Raw genomic sequence first — 18,564 nt, 5'->3', positions numbered from 1 at the left:
AGAGAAGTGATCAAAGTAATGATTCATGTTAGCAGTAAGTCAGAGACATATATCATGAGGGTTGCTGTAATCCACCCCTCACCACCAAAGAGTAAAACAAGATGATTAATTAAAAACTAACAGATGGGGGGACAGAATAATAAAAATGCTTGATTAATCCAAAAGGAAGAAAAGTGAAGTGAAGGGAACATAAAACAGGCAGGAGAACAGAAAACAAACTGCAAGATGGTAAATGTATCAGTCATGATTTAATCAGTAATTAAATACTCTGATTAAATGATAAAGATTGTCACAGGTGTGTTCAAATTGTGAAAACGCCTCAGGATGTACACTTTTCTGTAGATGTATGTGCACTTTTCTATACATATATTATATCTCAAAAAAATGAAAAAAGATGAAGTATCACAGTGGGTTGAAAAAACCCTACATGCTGCCCACAGAGCCACGTAAATATAAAGCTATAGAAAAGTATAAAAGGATGGAAAAAGACAAACTATGCAAACATTTAACCAAAAGAAAACTGGTGTGATAATAATACTTAAACAAAATAGACTTTAAGGCCAGAAACATTTCTAGACATAAAGAAGGACATAATGATAAAAGAGTCAATTCAACAATAAGATATAACAATTTAGAAATAACAATTTAAAGACCACTTCAAAGTACATAATGAAAGAAAGAAAAAAAAAACCCACTGAAGAACTGAAAGGAAGACTAGACATATGGCTGTTTTCCAAAGACATCCACTAGACATACACCAAATACACCAGAGGTGGTGTCTACAGAAGAAAAGGGAAGGGAGAATCAAGCAACTATTATTGCCAAAAGGTGAATAGTCTATTTTACATTTAAAAATGTAAAAACCCATTCTTAGCTCGAAGGTCATATAAAAACAGCCAGACTTGGCCCATTGGCTATGGCTTGCCAACCCCTGTCCTCACTGACAGTTACCTGTGGGCCATGAACAAAGGTGGGACTCACTCAACTCACTGTGATTAAGGCCCTAACTGAAACAATAAATAAGGAAGGAGAGGAGGAGGAGGAAACCAGCTGTCCCACCTTCTGATGCCCACTGCCACCTCCACACCCTGCTACCAGGGAGGGCACACCTTCTAGGACAGTGGACACACACGGGGGTCCTCGGAGCAGCCTTCACAGGAGGCTCCTGCTTCACAGGACAAATGCACCCTTCCACGGGGCACTCTGCCAAAGGATGTCTGATGCTGCCTAATACGCAACTCCAGGACTGGGTCGGCGCCTGGCCCTGGGAGGATCTTGGAAGAATGGACACAGGAGGGGACTTCCTTCGTGGCGCAGTGGTTAAGTATCCGCCTGCCAATGCAGGGGACGTGGGTTGGGTCCCTGGACCGGGAAGATCCCACATGCCGTGGAGCAACTAAGCCCGTGTGCCACAACTACTGAGCCTGTGCTCTAGAGCCCGTAAGCCACAACTACTGAGCCCACACGCCACAGCTACTGAAGCCCGCACACCTAGAGCCTGAGCTCTGCAACAAGAGAAGCCACTGCAATGAGAAGCCCGCGCGCAGCAATGAAGACCCAACACAACCAAAAAAAATTTAAAAAAAAAGAATGGACACACACAGGAGTAAGGCCAAAAATGGCCAAAGATCTGCACAGTGGCCCTTGGTCACCACCAAGCAGCCAGGAATAACCCAAAAACAAACTAGAAGCAATGCATTGGGCAGAGACTGCTTTTTGCCCACCCAATACCCATCTTTCCTTTATTCCTTACTAACAGAACCTGCATTACTGAAGCCAGCAGGTCACCAGTGAAAATCCTGCCTTCTCAGCCTCCCTCACAGACTGAGTGGCCAATGAGGAATAAGTGGGAGACCAAGGGTGGAGCTTCCAGGTAAGCTGTTTAAAGAGGCACACTTTTGCCGTGCCCCTTCCTCCTCCCTGCTGCCTGAACGTGGACGTGATGGCAGAAGCTGCAATGACCACGGGGAGACCTTGAGGATGGAAGCCACACCCTACAGGTGGTAGACTCTGAAGACAGTAGCACCACCATCCCAACCCAGACACACATCCCTAGATCAGTTATGTGCGAAAGCAAAGCAAACTTCTATGTCGTTTAAGTCACTGTGGTGAGGCTTCTGTGGTCAACAGCACACCTCATCCTGCGAGCCTGCTGGAGAAAGCCAGCCCAGCCACTTGCCTTCAAAGAGTGGAATGGAGTCGTTGGAAAAGGTGTCCAAGGCAAGGAGGTCTTTCCCATCTTTGGACCCGCTGCGTTTATGCTTATGTTTCCTTCGGAAGAAGGATCTGCGTGCAGCTGCCGAGAGCGTCTTTGCGGTGTTGTTGTCATCTTTGACTTCAGACATGCTGAGCCTCCGCGAGAATTCTTGGTCCATCCTGTGGACAAGAGTACAGCAGTGCTGCGAAGGGCCCAGGGAGCATCACCTCCCCGCATGCCCAGCCGCGAGGAGAGCCAGAGCTGGGACTCCAGGCTCCTCCCACATTCTCTACAGGTTTCCTGGCCGCTTCACCACCCACGCTACTGAGGACGCCATGGTGCCACTGCTGTGAGTGTGATACACACACACCAGTGCTGGGCAAGCTCTCAGCATACAGGGCCACCTCCCATAGTCAGACGAGGGTCAGAAGGAGCTGCTAAGACAGCCTTCACTCGTGACCACTACAAGTTATGCTTCCTGCCACCAAGAATAACAAAGCACAGATATACCCTATAACACAGAAGAACCCTGAAAAAAATCATGCCAAGTATAAGAAGCCAGTCACAAAAGACCACGTGCTATATGACTCCATTCACGCGAAAGTCCAGACAGGGAAGTCTATAGAGAGAGAAAGATCAGTGGTCGCTCAGGGTTGACGGGAGGGGGCAGGGCAGACAGAAAGACAAGGGGGGGTGTAGCTAAAGGGTATGGGGCTTCTTTCTGAGGTGACGAAAATGTTCTCAAATTGACTACGGTGATGGTTGCACATCTGTGAAAATACTAAAAGCCGGTGAACTGTACACTTTGGGTAAATTGTATGGTATGTGAATTATGTCTCAACAAATCTGTTAAAAACAAAAAAGTGCTGTCTCCTAAGTTGCCCCTGTGCTTCTGTATAGCACTGACTTAAGTACAGCACTGACCTACACTAGGACCAAAATTGCTTTTCGGACAAGCAATTGTGGCAAAATGTACAGACCAGAAGCTGATACGAGCATCAGAATAAACCCCCACGAGCTCCAGCCCACATCCCATGGGGCATCCCCACAGGTGCCGCCCGCCCCAGCCCCAGGCCCAGACTCGAGAACACTCACACGTATTTGCTGGGGATCTGCCCACGCTGGATCTTCTGGGCATTCTCGTCCAGCTGCCAGGCCATCCAGGACCCAAATGAGCCCTGGGGCAAGGTGTCATCCACGTAGAGGATGTCATCTTTCTTAAAGCTCAGCTCATGCTCCACCTCTGCCAGCCGCTCATAGAGGGCCCTGGACCGGGCGATGGAGAGGACAGGTCAGGCCGCTGGCTGCCCTTTGCAGCCATTCTCCTAGAGCCGCTCTCCTTCTCTGAACTTTCCCCAGACCCCAGAGGCTGATCAGGACCAGCCTCTCCCCAGCCTAGCAGTGGTTCTCAAAGAGGGGAGCCCGGGCTCTACATGACAGGACAGAGACTTCCCTTTCCTCCCCTGAGACCGGGCTCCCTGGAGACAAGGGCTGCCTCATGCCCATCACATAAAAGACTTTTTGCCAAGGACCAAGGCCATTATCTCCGTTTCAGATGGGCCTTTCCCATTTGCATCCCTCCCCCGAGTCAAGGCTGATGGTTCCTACAGACTAGAAACTTCCCAGAAGGGAAACATGCCATCCTCAACTGAGGAGAGGTTCCCTAGAGACAGGGACCCCCCACCTCACGGTACACGGTCGATCAGTGCTTTCCATTCTCGTGTGGCCTCACATCTTAGGGGACATGAAGAAAGCTGAGCACCTCCCGGAAAACGCCCGATGCCTGCCTCAGACACACATTGCATATAGTACTTCGGGGTACCGTGGATGCCTTGACATCCACACACACTGCAGAGGGATCTGCAGACCTGGGTCAGAGGAGACCCGGAGAGGAGCGTAGCCCACAGGAAAATGAGGCTCTGTGGTCTCAAACTTCCCCACCAGGCCCTAAACCCTAAAGAGGGAGCCCATCTGGCCCTGGGAGCTTTCGAGGGTTTTTCTAAGTCACAAGCATCTTGTCGTGAGCTTCCAATTTGGGGCCCACCCTTTTGGGGGCAAGAAACATGGGGACATTCACAGGGAACAGCCTCCACCGAAAGCCCCTCCCCTAGCCCCAAGTCCCCGGCAACCCTGGCCACTGGTACCTGATATAGAAGCTGTCGCCAGGCAGGCCCTTGACCTTGGTGAACTCCTCAGGGCGGTACTGCACCTTCAGGCGGACGCTGTCCTTGGGCTTCAGCATCTCCACGTAGACCTCCTCCACCGTCTTGTTGCGCACGTCCAGACCACCGTACTACCCAGAGACGGAGAACTGGGGTCAGAGGGCAGAAGCTGGGCATCTTGGGCACCCGTGAGAGGCCGGGTGTAGGGTTAGGGTGAGACTCAGCATCCCCTTCACTGGGCATCCATCTGCCCCACCTCCGCAGGTAAGGCTGAGTCCTCTGTTGAGTGTCTGCTCTACCCTCGACAGCTGCTCCCAGGAGAAACCCTGTTCTAGTCCCCCAGCAAGTAAGGCCTACTGGAAACACAGCACTTCACCTTGCTTATGCTCCTTGTATCTTTCAGTACCTACGACCCACCTCCCCCATCCAACAGGAGACCCAGTGAGTGGGAGATGGCCCTCGCCATCAGACCAGTCCTGAGGCCTGCCACTGACAACGGCAGAGCATCTCCCCTTCAGACACCAGTGCCCAAGCCAGGGCCCTGCCCGCTTCCCCATGATCTACCCAGAGGGGGTCTGGGCGGCATTCAACACCCACCCATAGCGGTCGCCAGCAGAGGCTGCGCTCCTCCACCTCCTGTGCCAACTGAGACGGCAGGAAGCCCGACGGGCGGGCGGAGAGCAGCCCAGCTGCTGCTCAGAGGGCTCAGAGCTCACCTCAAGGACGAGGTCCCCGGGCACGAGGCCGTCGGGGCCCTTGGCAGGACTGTCGTCCTCCACCTCGGCCACGAACACCCCATGCAGGTTCCCACCACATAAGTGCACGCCAAGCTCCAGCTGGGACTTCTTGATGAAGACAACTCGTGGTTCTGGGGTCTTCTTGGTGGCATCTCCCACCATCCTTAAGGGAAGGAAAATGAAGCTCTTCAATTGTGCACAGGGAGGGAGGAAGACATGAGAAAGATGAAACAGTGGTGACACCCTAACCGTTTTCTGCTGCCCCGCCACGGTCTCATGAGCTCTCAGAACCACAGGAGCCGGGAGGCGGGCCGACCCAGCCTCTAGTTCTAGTGACCCGGTTTACAGGCAGGATGCTGAGGTTTGGTAGAGGTGAACACGTGACCCTGGGTCACAAAGCCACTTGGGAACAGAGTGGAAATCAACGTCCCTGCTTTCCAGCCCAGCTGTCCATCACACACCATGGGCTATGTCTTGCCCACCTGGACTGCACTTGTTTTCCTAACTCTATTCTCCTAAGAAATGCAGAGCCAGGCTCACCATCCAGGGCACAACTCATCCAGCAAATGTTTACTGAGTAGTTTCTATGGCTCAGGTGGCACTAAACCAAGAAGCAGGGCCCGCCCCCTGCCATCAAGGAACTCACAGCACAGGGACACTGAAAGGCTGGCAAACAAACTGAGTGAAGGAGACGGGACAGCAACGGAACCCAATGAGCAGGACCTCAGCGGGGGAGCCAGCCAGTGACGAAAATTTTGCTGCAGGTAAGTGTAGCCATAATGGGCACAGTGAACGGTCACAAGCAGGAAAGCCCTGAAGATGTCCCAGCTTCCAGCCTCAAACTTCTGTGAACAGTCCATTAAAGTCGTACCCGAGAAAGGGCTCTGTCCAAGACTGCAGAGTGAGTGCCTCACGACCCAGCCTATGTGACCCTCTCCCCACCTCCCCGCCAGCTTCTGCCAAGAGCCCTGCCTGCTCCTGCCCACACTAATGCCGGTCCCTCCTCCAGACATCTCTTCACGCCCGCCCGTTGCACGGCTAACCCCTGCTCATCCTGAACACTGTGACTTAGCTGTCACTGCCCTGCCATGCTCCTCATGACTGTTCCATCGTGGCCCCTGGTGCCCCTCCCAGCACTTCGGCTGTGCTGCACATGCCTGGACACTGGTCTGCCACCCTCAAACCTAGAGCTCCCTGGGGGCAACACTGCTGTTGACGGCCAGAGCCCGGGGCCTGGCTGGGGGATGACTGTGGGGTTCTGTCTAAGGACAGAACCGGAAAACAAGTGAGTGAGAAAAGGAGGAGAGAAAGAAAAAAGGCAGAGCTAAGAATGAGTCAGTGAGAAAACTAGAGAAAAAAAGGGAGAGAGGGCAGGACGGAAGAAGGAAAAAAGGACTGGCGTGCTCCCCACCCCAAATCCTGACAAGCCGGTGTGCCGTCTGCAGCGCAGGGCGGCGCTGGGACCCACGTCCCTCAGAGGATGTGCTTGGGCCCCAACAATGACCGCCCCGGACCCACCCCACTCAGCCAAGGTGCACGGATGGAAGGCTCATGGCACGCATTTGCTGACCTGGAGCTGGGGGCGCTCTGCTTGGCCGGGGGGGTGCCAGGGCCCTCGTCCTGCTCCATCAGTGGGTCAATGACAGAGGGATGCTCCGGGGTGGTGGCACCGCTGCCCTGGAGAGTGGAGTGGGGACTGACAGGGTCCAGGTGGGAGCTGGGGACAGAGGATAGGAAGAGTAAGGAGTGGCATGCAGCCGGCCAGAGCCACCCCCTCTCTGTTGGTGACCAGGTCTGGGATGTGAAGAAGGACCAGGTCACGCAGCTCTGTGACCCAAACCCTGAGAAGAGCAGGTGCCTCAGGAGCTTGGACTCGGTCATCCGGCTGCAGGATCTGCCTGCCCTCAACTCGGGGATCCTCTGCAAAGGGGTCAGCCTGGGGACCCATGAATTCACTGTTCTCTTTTCCCCTGCATGTGCCTTTCAGCCCTTCCCTTCACAGGCGCTGCACTGCAGGGTTAAGTCTCACCCTTTCCTCACCTGTCCTGCCACCCACAGCACAGAGGCAGATGGGGGCAGGTGTCCAGTGTCTGCTCGTGGAATGGGGCCAGACCACTCTGTGTGAGCGTCCGCCCCGAGCCGCAGCTCCTGGCTACCACATACCCATGCCGGGGCTTCGGGCTACACAGGGGACCCAGCCACCTGTTTCCACACCCTATTTCAGGAGGGAAAACCATCCCTCCATATGTCCCTTCCCCAAAACCCAGGGCTGGTCAACTCTTCTCTCATGGCAGCAGAATCCCCAGAACTTGCAGCTGGCACGTAGGTCTCCCCACAGCGAGCCACACATCTGCCGCACCCATCTCTCTTCCTGCGGCCCACATGCCCCCTAGGAGGCCAGGCCCTCACCTGGACCGGGAGTGGCTGCTGAGCTGGTGCATGTGTGGGTTGTACTGGGCCAGGATGGTGATGGTGTCGCACTGCTGCCCGATGATGAGCCGGGCCTGCTGCTCCGTGGCGCTCCGCAGGTTTATGCCATTGAACTAGGAAACACCGAGAGCGGGCTCAGTGATGGGAGAGGAGGGCACGGAGGAGGTCCTGGGGACTTAGGAAGGGAGGAGAGGAGGGAGAAGACGGCAGCTCCCGCTCACCTCAAGTAACTGGTCCCCATACTCAAGGCCGGCCTGGTGAGCGATGCTCCCCCCGGTCACCTTGGATACGTAGACACCGCCCTTCTCCCCGCTCACGATGGAGATGCCCAGCGGCTCCGAGCCCTTCTGCAGCTTCACATGGCGTGGCTCCTCCACGTAGGGCCTTGGAAGAGAGACAACAGTTTTGGGGACTCAGACTCAAAGGAAAGGTCTGGGGAAGATCTGAGGTCAGGCGTGCAATCACTATGCAGAAAGGGCCAGGGAGCACAGATGCTCCTATGATGACACAGCTGGATGGGAACACGATGAAGTCCACCTTTGTACGATGGTGATACACAACCTCATGCAATCCAGACACGACCCCCCACCCACAGATGGACACAGAAGCACCCAGTCCCAGAGACACCAAGAAGGGTCTGTGTGAACTATAAACACTGATATACGCAGGGAAAAGGCACACAGGTTTCCCTAACAGGAGAGGAGTGGCCTCACAATGTGCAATGTACAAACCTCCAATGGGGTCTCAAGACGCCCTTGGGGAAAAAGGACTGCTTTCTGGGATGATATTCACCCAAGAAGGGACAACATAAAATATCAGTTTTTATATTTACCAGTACACAGGAGGATGCAAAATGATCATGAGATTAAGCTGCTGCAAACCCGAGGCATTAAAAAGGGAGCGGGGAGGCTGGGAGCAAGGCGGCACCATGCACCCACTGGCCCCGGGGAGCCGCCCACCGCACCGCGGGGGACAAGGGGCGCAGGGGGCTGGGGTGGGGACCTCCTGTCGGGCCAACCTCACGCTCCTCAGGGAGGAGGACCTGGGCCTGGCAGCCACAGGCAGTCTCAGGAGGGATCTGTGGTGGTGGAGGCATCTGGAAGGTGCAAAGGGTTAGAAAGCAGAGCGGGGTGATCGGAGGAGGAAGACAACCACAGACGCCTGGAACGTGACAGACAGACAGACAGTTAAGTGACCCCGAGCCGCCAGGACCGCGCTGCATGCTGCCCGAGCTCCTCCTCAGGACAAGACTGCAGCCAAAGGCCAGGGGAGGGGACAAGCAGAGCGCCACCCCCGAGGGCTCCCTCCTCCAGAGCACATGTCGGGGGGGTGGTCCACGTGCTGAAGGGAGGGCAGGCAGGCAGGCAGGCAGGCAGGGGGGGCCCTTTTGGAGGGAATCCTTACTTTTTAATCTCCTGAAGGATTTAAATTTTTTATAATATGCACAAGAGTTTTGTCAGAACAATAAGGCTGCTTTGTAAAAGAAGTTCATAAAGTATACTTAACATTACAAACAGCTTAAAACATAACATTAAGGAGGAAGTGTTTATGTATGTAAAATAATATAAATAAAGCATGTATTTAAACTGTATATATACATACACACACACCTCAGAAGGTGAAATAACAGCAACTGAATCTCGGGTTGACGAGATTATATGACTTTTTTTCTTTCTACTTTTCTAGTTTTCCCAATTTTCTATAATGATAGTTAACTTGAGACTGAGAAAAGAGGGACTATTTTTAGTAAGTAACCCATTCTTCAGTCAGGTCACACATGTTAAAGTTTATGTCACCTAAGCGCTGTGAAGGCAGGAATCACCGACACTGACACACACACTCGCTCACACACACCGGTTCTCTGTGCACCGCAGAGGAAGCTAAGGGGATGTCTGAACCGCATGTGATAAGGCCCCTTCTGCTTCTAAGGAGCCCCCTTCAGTGGGGGGAAGGTCTTGTTCTCTCAGTGACCTGAGCTGGGGGGTTCAGTAAAACCTCCCACCCCCCACCCCCCCAGGGCCGGTTTGTGCTCCTGTCTGCACGACGCAGGTGAGGCCGCCATGAACACGTCCACGTGAACTGCGCTGACTCCCCTGGGGGCCCAGGCGCCTTGGTGGTCATGGGTACACTCTGTTCTCCAGTTTACACGTGCTAGGTGTGCTGTCTTACTGGTTCAGATCGTAAATGAGATTTTCTTAATGATGGGCCCACCCAGCAGCATCTCTTCCATGGCTTGCAGCTACAAGGGGCCCTCAGCTTTCTGGATGTAAGTGGAGGAGAGTAGCTCTAGTTCCTCTAAGTGATTATATAAAGGTAAGTTCAAGTTTAATCCAATCTCCCACTAGGATCTAGACAGAACCCTTTAAATATAGATACGATCTGGTAGATCCCACTCTGAAGAACAACAGCGGTGGATGAGGAACGTGCAGAGCCTGTGCAGGGAGGGACCAGCCCTGAGAGGAGGCACGTCTGGACTGACAGCTGAGATCGGCCTGCATTTCAAAATGAACCAATAAATGGCTAAGCTGTACATGTATGCTTCACATACTCTTTTCCTATGTGTATTTTATCTCACAACAAAAAGCTTGGGGGGCGAGGGGAGGGAGCAAGCGATACAGCTGTGTTCTGGGGCCAAAAAGCAAAGGATAAGAATGAGTCCTGGGACTTCCCTGGTGGTCCAGTGGTTAAGACTCCGCTCTTCCACTGCAGGGGGCACGGGTTTGATTCCTGGTTGGGAAACTAAGATCCTGCATGCCGCGCGGCGCAGCCAAAAGTTAAAAAAAAAAAAAGAGTCCTGATTCTAATTAGGGTAGGCCAGTCACTAACCACGTGACCACAGACAGACCACTCCAACTTTCTGGCCTCAGTTTCCTCATCTTTAAAATGGGGCCGATGATGATGCCGCTGATCACGGGGTTATGCAAGGATTTCACGACTTATTACGTGGAACGTGCTTAAACAAGGGTCTGGGAAGCAGTGAATGGCATCACTCCGTCACGGTCACTGTCAGGTCGTCCCCAGCATCACGTGCTGGAGCCCCCCTCCTCCCGTGGGCACTCAGTGGAAGGAGCTCACCCTGCTCCTCCAACTGGCCATCCACGTGCGCCCCTCCTCCTGCATCACGTGTCCACAGGACTTCCTCGTGACGTCCTGGAGCAAGACACCAGGGGATGCTAGGCGGCCCAAACACCGGCGGCCTCGCCGGAGGTCAACTGTCGGTACTCCCCAAACCGCACCACACCCCGGGCCGAGGGCTGGCCCGCTGCAGCAGCGCGCCATCCTCCCCTGTGCCCGCTCACCTGTCCTTTCTGCGCTCCCCGAGGGCCGCGGGGTTGACGGCAATCCTCGGCAAAGTGGCGGCTGAGGTCTGGGATGGGCTACAGGAGGACAGGCCTTCGACATTCAGAGGAGACTGCGGGGGAGTGCTGCACTCCGAGTGGGATAGCGAGCCTGCCGAGAGGGGCGGGTGAGGGCCGGGCCTGCACCTCCGCTCCCGCGGCCCAGACGCACGGCCGTGCGTGCAGGCGCCTCGCACTCCCCTGCATCGCCCGCCAGGGCCCGGGGCCTGGCCCCGCCAGCATGACTGATGGCTGAGACAGTGAGCGAACTGTGAGCGGTGCCCAGACACCCCACCCTGAGGACGGAGGGGGTCAGCAGGGGGAGGGGAGCACCGAGAAGTTCTCACCTCTGTCAGAGCCCACGACAGACCGCGGATATCTTGGCGTTGATGGGATTTTAATGCGTTCTGCCTTAAACTGCAAGTTGCTCGAAGACCCTGTGGTTCCACAAGGGGACAAAACTTTAGGCCTGCGATTAAACAGCGCCCCTCACTCCCTCACCACCATCCTAGTAGTCAGGAAACATACACGGTTATGACAGAATGAAAGTAGGCCCTGCCATTTATCCCCGAGGGGGTCTCAACGTGGAACAGTCAGGGAAAGCAGATGCCTAGCCCCAGTATGTGCATAAACCGTGCAGGGCCAGGCCGCTCCCGAACAGCATCACACAAGTCTCGCTTTCAGCCCCGAACAGAGACAGTACCCCACGTGACGGGGGTGACTGCCGGCCTTGTGCCCACAACGCCGGAAGCAGCTCCACCAGAGTCTCTTTGAGATAACTGCTAGCCTCGACTCTGGGTTGCGTTTTCCGTAAGTGATCGGCAACACGACATCCCCCAGAATGACCTCAGGGTCAGGGAGCAAGGCTCCTGGGCCAGGGGTCACCAGAACAACTACACAGTCACTGTGGGAAGCTGCAGGAAGGCCACAGGAAAAGGCTCTGGGTGCAGCGTGGAGCCGGCCTCGGCCCCCAGATGGGAGAGGGGCTGTGTGTGGGGGGCGCCAGGAGGTCTGGGCACGAGGATGTGGGTGGAGATGAAGAAAGGCTGGTGCCTGCTCTGGCGAGAAGGCGCCAGTGGCTCAGTTACCGAGGCGGGCGCTGGAGGGCAGGGAGTTGCACCCGTGGGAGGCTCTCATCTCAGAGCAGTCGCTGCAGGCCCTGGGGCTCAGATCCAGGCTCAGGCGGCCCTGGTGCTGGACACTGTCGAAAAGCAGACAGGTGAGGGGCTCGGGAGGAGGACCAGGTCAGGATACAAGTGGCTGGCCTCCCTGAGGCCCTCTGCCAGCTCAGGGAGGCCCAGAAGCGGCTCCCAGTCAGCCGAGGACGGCGACTGCCCGCAGCCACGCTCAGAGGGCCCTGCAAGCGCCGGGCCAGGACCAGGCTCACTGGGACAGAGGGCTTTCTACAGGGACCAACAGAGGTTCTGCATCCTGGGCGGGCAGGGAGGGGCAGGACGGCACCGAGGACCTGGCAGAGTCCTGCGCCCCCCTCAGGAGAGCCCGTCCCAGGAAACGGGAGAGCTGAGGGCAGGGAGCCCGCGTTGCCCACGTCAGGCTGGCCTGCAGTCAGGCCCAATGATGACCTCTTCTAGCTGTGAGACTACATCTCTTGCCTGCTTAGAGCCTTCCAGTGGTCTTCACTGTACTCAAAATAAAACCCAAACTCTGGGTTTGTGCCCTATGACGTGGGCCTTCCTCCTGACTCACCGTCTCTTTGCCAAGCTCCCCTACTCTGTCCCTCGAGCCCACTGCACCATTCTCAGACGCCCGGGCTGTAGCATCTACAGCCCTCCTTCCTGGAGGCTCCTCCCCAAGTCGTGTACAACTGGCCTCTTCTCAGCCTTCGAGTCATGGCAGCATGCCCCTGCACGGGGCCCTCTCCACCGCCCAATACAACTTGCCACCCTCTTCCAAGTCACAGCCTAGCTTGTCAACATTTTAGGGTCTTTAGGGCCATTCAGCACCATCTGGTATCACTCTGTTCTTTTTTTTGTCCCCCCCCCCCCACCCCGGCCACTTGAACACAAATGCCACAGGAGAGGAAGTTTGTCTACTTAATTTTTCACTGTAGCCCTCTCGAACTATAGCAGTCCATGGCATGTAGTCTGTGCTCTATTAAAACTTGTCAAGTAATCGAATGAATGAGTGACCTTGAGCCAATCCATTCATTTTTTTAAGGCTCAGTTCCTCATCTATCAACCTGAGATAGTAAGGTTGCTCTGGTGACCAAGTGAGATGATGCTTATAAAGGTCTGAGTACAGTGCCTGGCATGTGAGCGCTCAGGTATCAGCTGCCATCTCTACCATCGTCCTATAAATACCTTTTCAAGCTCCACGTTGGTAAATAAAGAGAGCGACCTTAAAGTTTACTTTCCCTGGGGTCCCAGTGCTGCTCTACCTGGCCTCTTCCCAGCTAGGCAAGGGAACCCCTCTATACACAGTGGCTTTATGCCCAGGTGGGCTTGGATGGCTGGGGTACAGGGAAGCACAGGTGGCTGCACATACCTGGGATGCAAACCCTGGGGGCCAGCCTCTCTGGGGACAGGAGGAGAGCTGCAAGGGCCGACCCTGTGGCTGCGCACGGTGTAGATGGGGTTCCTTAGGACGGAGCTCACAGTGGTGCTCGGGGTCATACTGCGGGGAACAGTGCCTGCAAATGGGCAGGGTGAGACAGTGGCCCCAAAGCATCCAGCCAGCCCCAGATCTATGCTAGCTTCTGGCCCTGCTCCACTGGTAAGGCAGGAGAACCCTCTTTAATGCTTCCCATTTCCCAGGCTGCTATGGGGAGAAAGCACTCTGAAAAGCTAAAAAACGTCACTAGAAGAAGATAGAAGACTGAACACTCCAGATAGGTCAGCAATGGCTAGATCTTTGGACCACCGGGTTGAGGACACACAGCAGCCCCCTGAAATGACAGTCTCCACTCTCCCTGGGACGGGGCGGCCCTGTGAGCCCGCATTGACCCTCCTCCCCGGCCCGGCCCGGCCAGCTCACCCACAGACGCCCTGCTGGAGTAGATGGGGGGGTTGCTGTGCCGGCTGGAATGCCCTGGCGAGTAAGGGGACCACTCCTGGAGATCTGGGGAGAGTTCTCCACTGGCTGGGACGCTCTTCTGCTCCTGCAGAACCAAAGGCAAGAGGCAGTGGCTGGAAACAGGGAAACACACAGGCATTTGCAAGCGATTTCTGTCCCTTACGACCTAGCTTCTCCCACTCAGACACATGAAGTGACATTTGGGAGAGATCGTAACTCGTTTATTCATTCATGTTGCCTTACACATCTGGAGGAGAACAACTTCCTTCAAAAATACTTTGGAAGAAAACCACACAGAAAGAATCTGTTCTTTCAAATAAACAGCTTTTGTGTGTAGAGGGTGGAACACGTGGGTGCATCGGGCACATGTAGGTAGCAACTCCACACAACTTGCCCAGCTGTGTGAAGCTCCGTGTCTGCTGAGAGTAGCATGGATTTGTTCTCCCGCTCACAGCAATCTCTCCCTTCTGGAAATGACCACCGCACCCCCAAAAACAAGCTGGCCTGTCCTGCTGCCGGCTAACAGATTCACGTGTGCTGTCTTGACTCCCTAAACCCTTTGAGGTGGGTCCTTGCCACTTGGGTTTATTGCAATACAAGTTCAAAAGCTTCTTGCTGAATAAGCAAATCAAACCCCACGCCCAAGAAAGCGTTCCCCTCTTGGCGTCATATTACCGCTATCATGCACACCCATGCTACTTTCTAATCTCCTAAAGGGAGACTGCTTCCTGCTGGCATTCACCTGCCATCCCCTCCCCTTCCCCCGGGCAGGTGCTGAGAGCAGAGGCAAAGGAGCCAGGGCTAAGCCTGAGCTGGAGGATGCCAGTTGCGGGCGGGCGCAGGTCCCTGCGTGGCCCGCCCCACCTCCACCTCACCCTGACCCACTCCAGGGCTGAGCTCTACCTCCAGGAACTGAGCAGAGATCACTACTGGCGCGAGCTTGGGCCGAAAGCTGGGAGCAGACTTTGGCCGGCGGCGCTTCTGCCCCAGCTCGTCCATCTTCTGGGAGGTGAGGTCCTCGTCACAGGACTTCTTGGCCGGCAGGTAGGAGGAGTCCCCGTCCCCTTCAGGGTAGTAGCTAGAAGCAATGCGGACCCTGGCCTTGCGAGGGGGCGAGGCGTGCATGGGCTCCCCGGGGTCCATGTTGGGGGGCAGGGCGCTCGGGGGGCTGGTGGATGGGGAGCTGCCCACTAGAGTGGCCTCTGACTCAGAACTGGTTTCCAGTTTGTGCTGGAACTTAATGGAGTCACCCCTCCTGGGAGGTTTTGGGGGCGTCAGAGGTCCTACCCTCTTGGAGGGCAGGGGGGAGTAAGCAGACCCAGGGCCTGGGAGCAGGTAGTCTATTTTGGGGGGCGTCTGGGGGCGTTTGAAAGTGTTTGGGTCAAAGATAGACTTTCTTTGCTTTGGCTTCTTGTAAACGGAGAGCTTCTCGGGTCCTGCCGTGGAGCTGAGCACAGCCTTGGGCCAGGTCCCGCCGCTGTTGGCATTCTCGGGCTCTGCCTTGTCCAGGCGGGCCTCTGCCTCCCCACAGGGGCCCACCTCCGTCTCAAAGGGCAGCAGTGGCCGCCGGCTACGCACGTCCACCGGCCCAGAGCCACGCTCCCCCGAAGCGTCCGAGCGGAAGGAGCTCAGGCTACGCTCGGAGGCGCTGGGACAGGCCTGGGGGGAGACGGGGAAGGTTCCCCCGGGGAACGGCTTGTGCAGGAAGGAGCTGCTGCCTCCTGGGGGGCCCGACTCCTTCCTGTCCTCCAGCCTGTCGGCGTAGAAGATGTCCGTCTGCGTGGAGTTGTTGTGCTGCAGCAAATTCCGTTTATTCTGAGCCTGGACCTCCGGGCCATGGGCTCGGAAGCTCAGCATCTTATCAGAGTCCTTGATGTTTTCAAAGATGTTCTGGCCGCTCCACGAGGCGCTCTGAGGGAACACCTAAGCAGGGGTTGCACAGGAGTGAGGAAGAGAGGCGGTGAGACCGCACGACCTGGAGCTGCCACCGAAAAACATCCCTGGAGGTAGAGCGATGGTTGGGAATGGGCCACACACACCCCAGCGTTGGACAGATGGGCAGACAGACAGATGGACAGGCATGTACACCTCGCCAACAGGTGAGGCTTGCTCACAGCCAGGCCACTGGGAACCCACAGGAAAGACACAAAGTTCCCTTGACTTTGAGCACTTTCTGAAATCACCTGCACTGTGTCCTGCCTATTTTTTAAAATTATTAAATGTAAATATAAAAAATTCATTATTAAAGACATCTTACAGTACACCTAGACAGTGGAATATTATTTAGTGATAAAAAGAAACAACCTATCAAGCCATGAAAAGACATGCAGGAACCTTAAATGCATAGTACCAAGTGAAAGAAGTCAATCTGAAAATGCTACATACTATATGAGTTCAGCTATATGACATTCTGGAAAAGGCAAAACTACAGAGATAGTCAAAAGATCAGTGGTTGCCAGGGGTTGAGGGGGAGGAAGGGATGAACAGGTGAAGCCCAGAGGATCTTTAGGGCACTGAAATTACTCTGCAGGATACTGTAATGGTGGAAACATGTCATTATACATTTGTCTAAACCCGTAGAATGTACAACACCAAGAGTGAATCCTCACATTAACTACAGACTTTAGTTAATACTAATGTATTAGTATTGGCTCATCAATATTATAGAGCGGAAAATATGAGAACTCTCTGTACTAACTCAACTTTTCTGTAAACCTGAATCTGTTCCCCAAAAAGTCTATTAATTTTAAAATAATTTTTAAAAATATCTCTTAATGAAGTAGATGAGCCTTTTTCCAACCTTCTTAGAAAAGCTGATAAAAAGTACAATAAACGCCCTTAAACCCATTTAGATTCAACAATATTTTGCCCAATTGTCTATATCTATTTATACTGCAGAACATTCGAAAATAAGTTACAAATATTATGACATTTCACCCTAACAGCTTTAGCATGCATTTCTCCCAAATAAGGCCATTCTCCTATATAACCCCAATACCATCATTATACCCAGGAAAAGTAACAATTCCCTAAGATCATCTAATTATCCAGTCCAGATCCAAATGTACCCCCCATCTCCAAAATGTCCTTCATAGCTAGGTTTTTTTGTTTCTGGGTTTTTGGTTTTGGTTTTGGTTTTTAAACCAGGATCCAGTCAGGGTTCATGCATACCTTGCACTTATAAATCAAGACCTTTTTTCCAAGGATCCCAGTGATGTGGAGAAGTGGCTTGGGTACAAGGAGCTGGGGTTCTGCCTGCCCCAAAGAGGGCGAGAGCAGAGCCAGTGCAGGGCGGGGGCCCTTACCTTCAGGAGGGAGAGGGTCAGGGAGTCCTGGCAGCTCCGCAGCAGAGATTCACACTCATTCAGAGACTTGTTGTCCAGGGCAATGCCATTGATCTAGGGCCAAGAGAGAGCCCGTCAGGCCCACCACCAGGATAGGGGTTGTGCCTAGCTGCTGACCCACGCTGGACAGTGGGCCTTGTTCTGTAAGGTGCCCCCGTCTGGAGCTGGCAAAAGGAGAGAAATCCCCTCCCCAGTTAAGGCCCTCAAAGTCCAGTTATGGGGCTTCTGAGGCAAATGGACCACACAGCCTTAAAAGCACTCTGGGGAAGGGACTTGTCTGACTGGGACCAGGGCACCACGGGTCCCAGAGGGACATCCCGGAACTGCCGCTTCCTGCTGCGTGATGCTGGACCACGGCTCAGAATTCCTTCGAGAGCAAAAAGGAAAACAAACACAGACGCCCCCCCCAGGGGCGCGAGGAGACTGAAAACGAGATCATGATGTGGGAGGCTGGACCCACGTGACGTGAAGTATCATCGCAAAGACTCCTAGAGCCCCTCACGCCTGAGTCTCTGTCCGCACCCCTCTCAGACACGTTCCAGTCCTTTTTAAAAGTGTATGTGCAATAGGTGAACAGTGAGACTGGGGTGCATCCATACCATGGAGTCCTACCCGGCTTCGAGAAGGACCACCGCACCAGCACATCCAACCACGTGATGGAGCTCCCAGCACGAAGCCAAGTGGAAAAGGCCATCTCAAACGGGCAAGTACTATGGATTCTACTTATACAATATCCTCCAAATGACAGAATTACAGAGCTGGAGAACAAATTAGTTGCCAGGGCTTATGATGGCGGGGAGGGGGCATGCTTAGGACTGCGGGGGTTAATAGAAAGGGGTGACACGAGGGAGATCTTTGTGGTGGTGGACAGCTCTGTATCTTGATTTTTTTTTTATCCTAAAATGTGATAACAGGTTTCATAGTTACGTAAGATGTAACCGTTAGATGTTAACTGGATGATAAGTACGTAGGACCTTTCTGTACTATCTTTGCCACTTTATTTTTTAACATTGTTTAACATTATAACTGAATTATAATTATTTCTGTAATTATTTCAAAATTGAAAGTTAAAAATATATATATATTCAGAGTAATTATCTTGGGGTGGTAGATTAATTTGGTTGGTTTTGTTTTTCTTTATAACTTCCCCACATCTTAGAGTTTTTCGTAATGGCCATATTGCTTTCAAACTCTAGCTCGCCCCCAAATCTGAAAAACACTGGCAAAGATGTGAAGTAATGAGCCCCCCCCCCAAACACGGCAGGTGGGACTTCTTTGAAGCACAAGGAGGGAAATCACATCACATGTTAAATGCTTATGCCC

The 18,564-nt window shown here is 53.8% G+C and overlaps 1 protein-coding gene across 2 annotated transcripts in view; it reads right to left on the bottom strand.

Moving 5' to 3' along the window:
- DLG5 (discs large MAGUK scaffold protein 5) overlaps positions 1-18,564 on the bottom strand; it is a 123,371-nt gene that overhangs the window by 9,746 nt on the left and 95,061 nt on the right. For both annotated transcript variants that reach the window (XM_059899410.1, XM_059899411.1), the window contains 14 exons: positions 17,203-17,295; positions 14,801-15,820; positions 13,859-13,982; positions 13,370-13,514; positions 11,953-12,065; positions 11,212-11,301; positions 10,826-10,976; positions 7,748-7,910; positions 7,506-7,639; positions 6,667-6,813; positions 5,076-5,259; positions 4,342-4,490; positions 3,293-3,463; positions 2,180-2,376 (listed from right to left, as the gene is read on the bottom strand). In XM_059899410.1, the coding sequence (XP_059755393.1) occupies positions 2,180-2,376; positions 3,293-3,463; positions 4,342-4,490; positions 5,076-5,259; positions 6,667-6,813; positions 7,506-7,639; positions 7,748-7,910; positions 10,826-10,976; positions 11,212-11,301; positions 11,953-12,065; positions 13,370-13,514; positions 13,859-13,982; positions 14,801-15,820; positions 17,203-17,295 (2,881 nt within the window). The remainder of the gene's footprint in view (positions 1-2,179; positions 2,377-3,292; positions 3,464-4,341; positions 4,491-5,075; positions 5,260-6,666; positions 6,814-7,505; positions 7,640-7,747; positions 7,911-10,825; positions 10,977-11,211; positions 11,302-11,952; positions 12,066-13,369; positions 13,515-13,858; positions 13,983-14,800; positions 15,821-17,202; positions 17,296-18,564) is intronic.

Source organism: Balaenoptera ricei, chromosome 16, assembly GCF_028023285.1.
Source record: "Balaenoptera ricei isolate mBalRic1 chromosome 16, mBalRic1.hap2, whole genome shotgun sequence".
NCBI lineage: Eukaryota > Metazoa > Chordata > Mammalia > Artiodactyla > Balaenopteridae > Balaenoptera > Balaenoptera ricei.
This window is presented reverse-complemented; position numbering and strand designations above follow the sequence as displayed.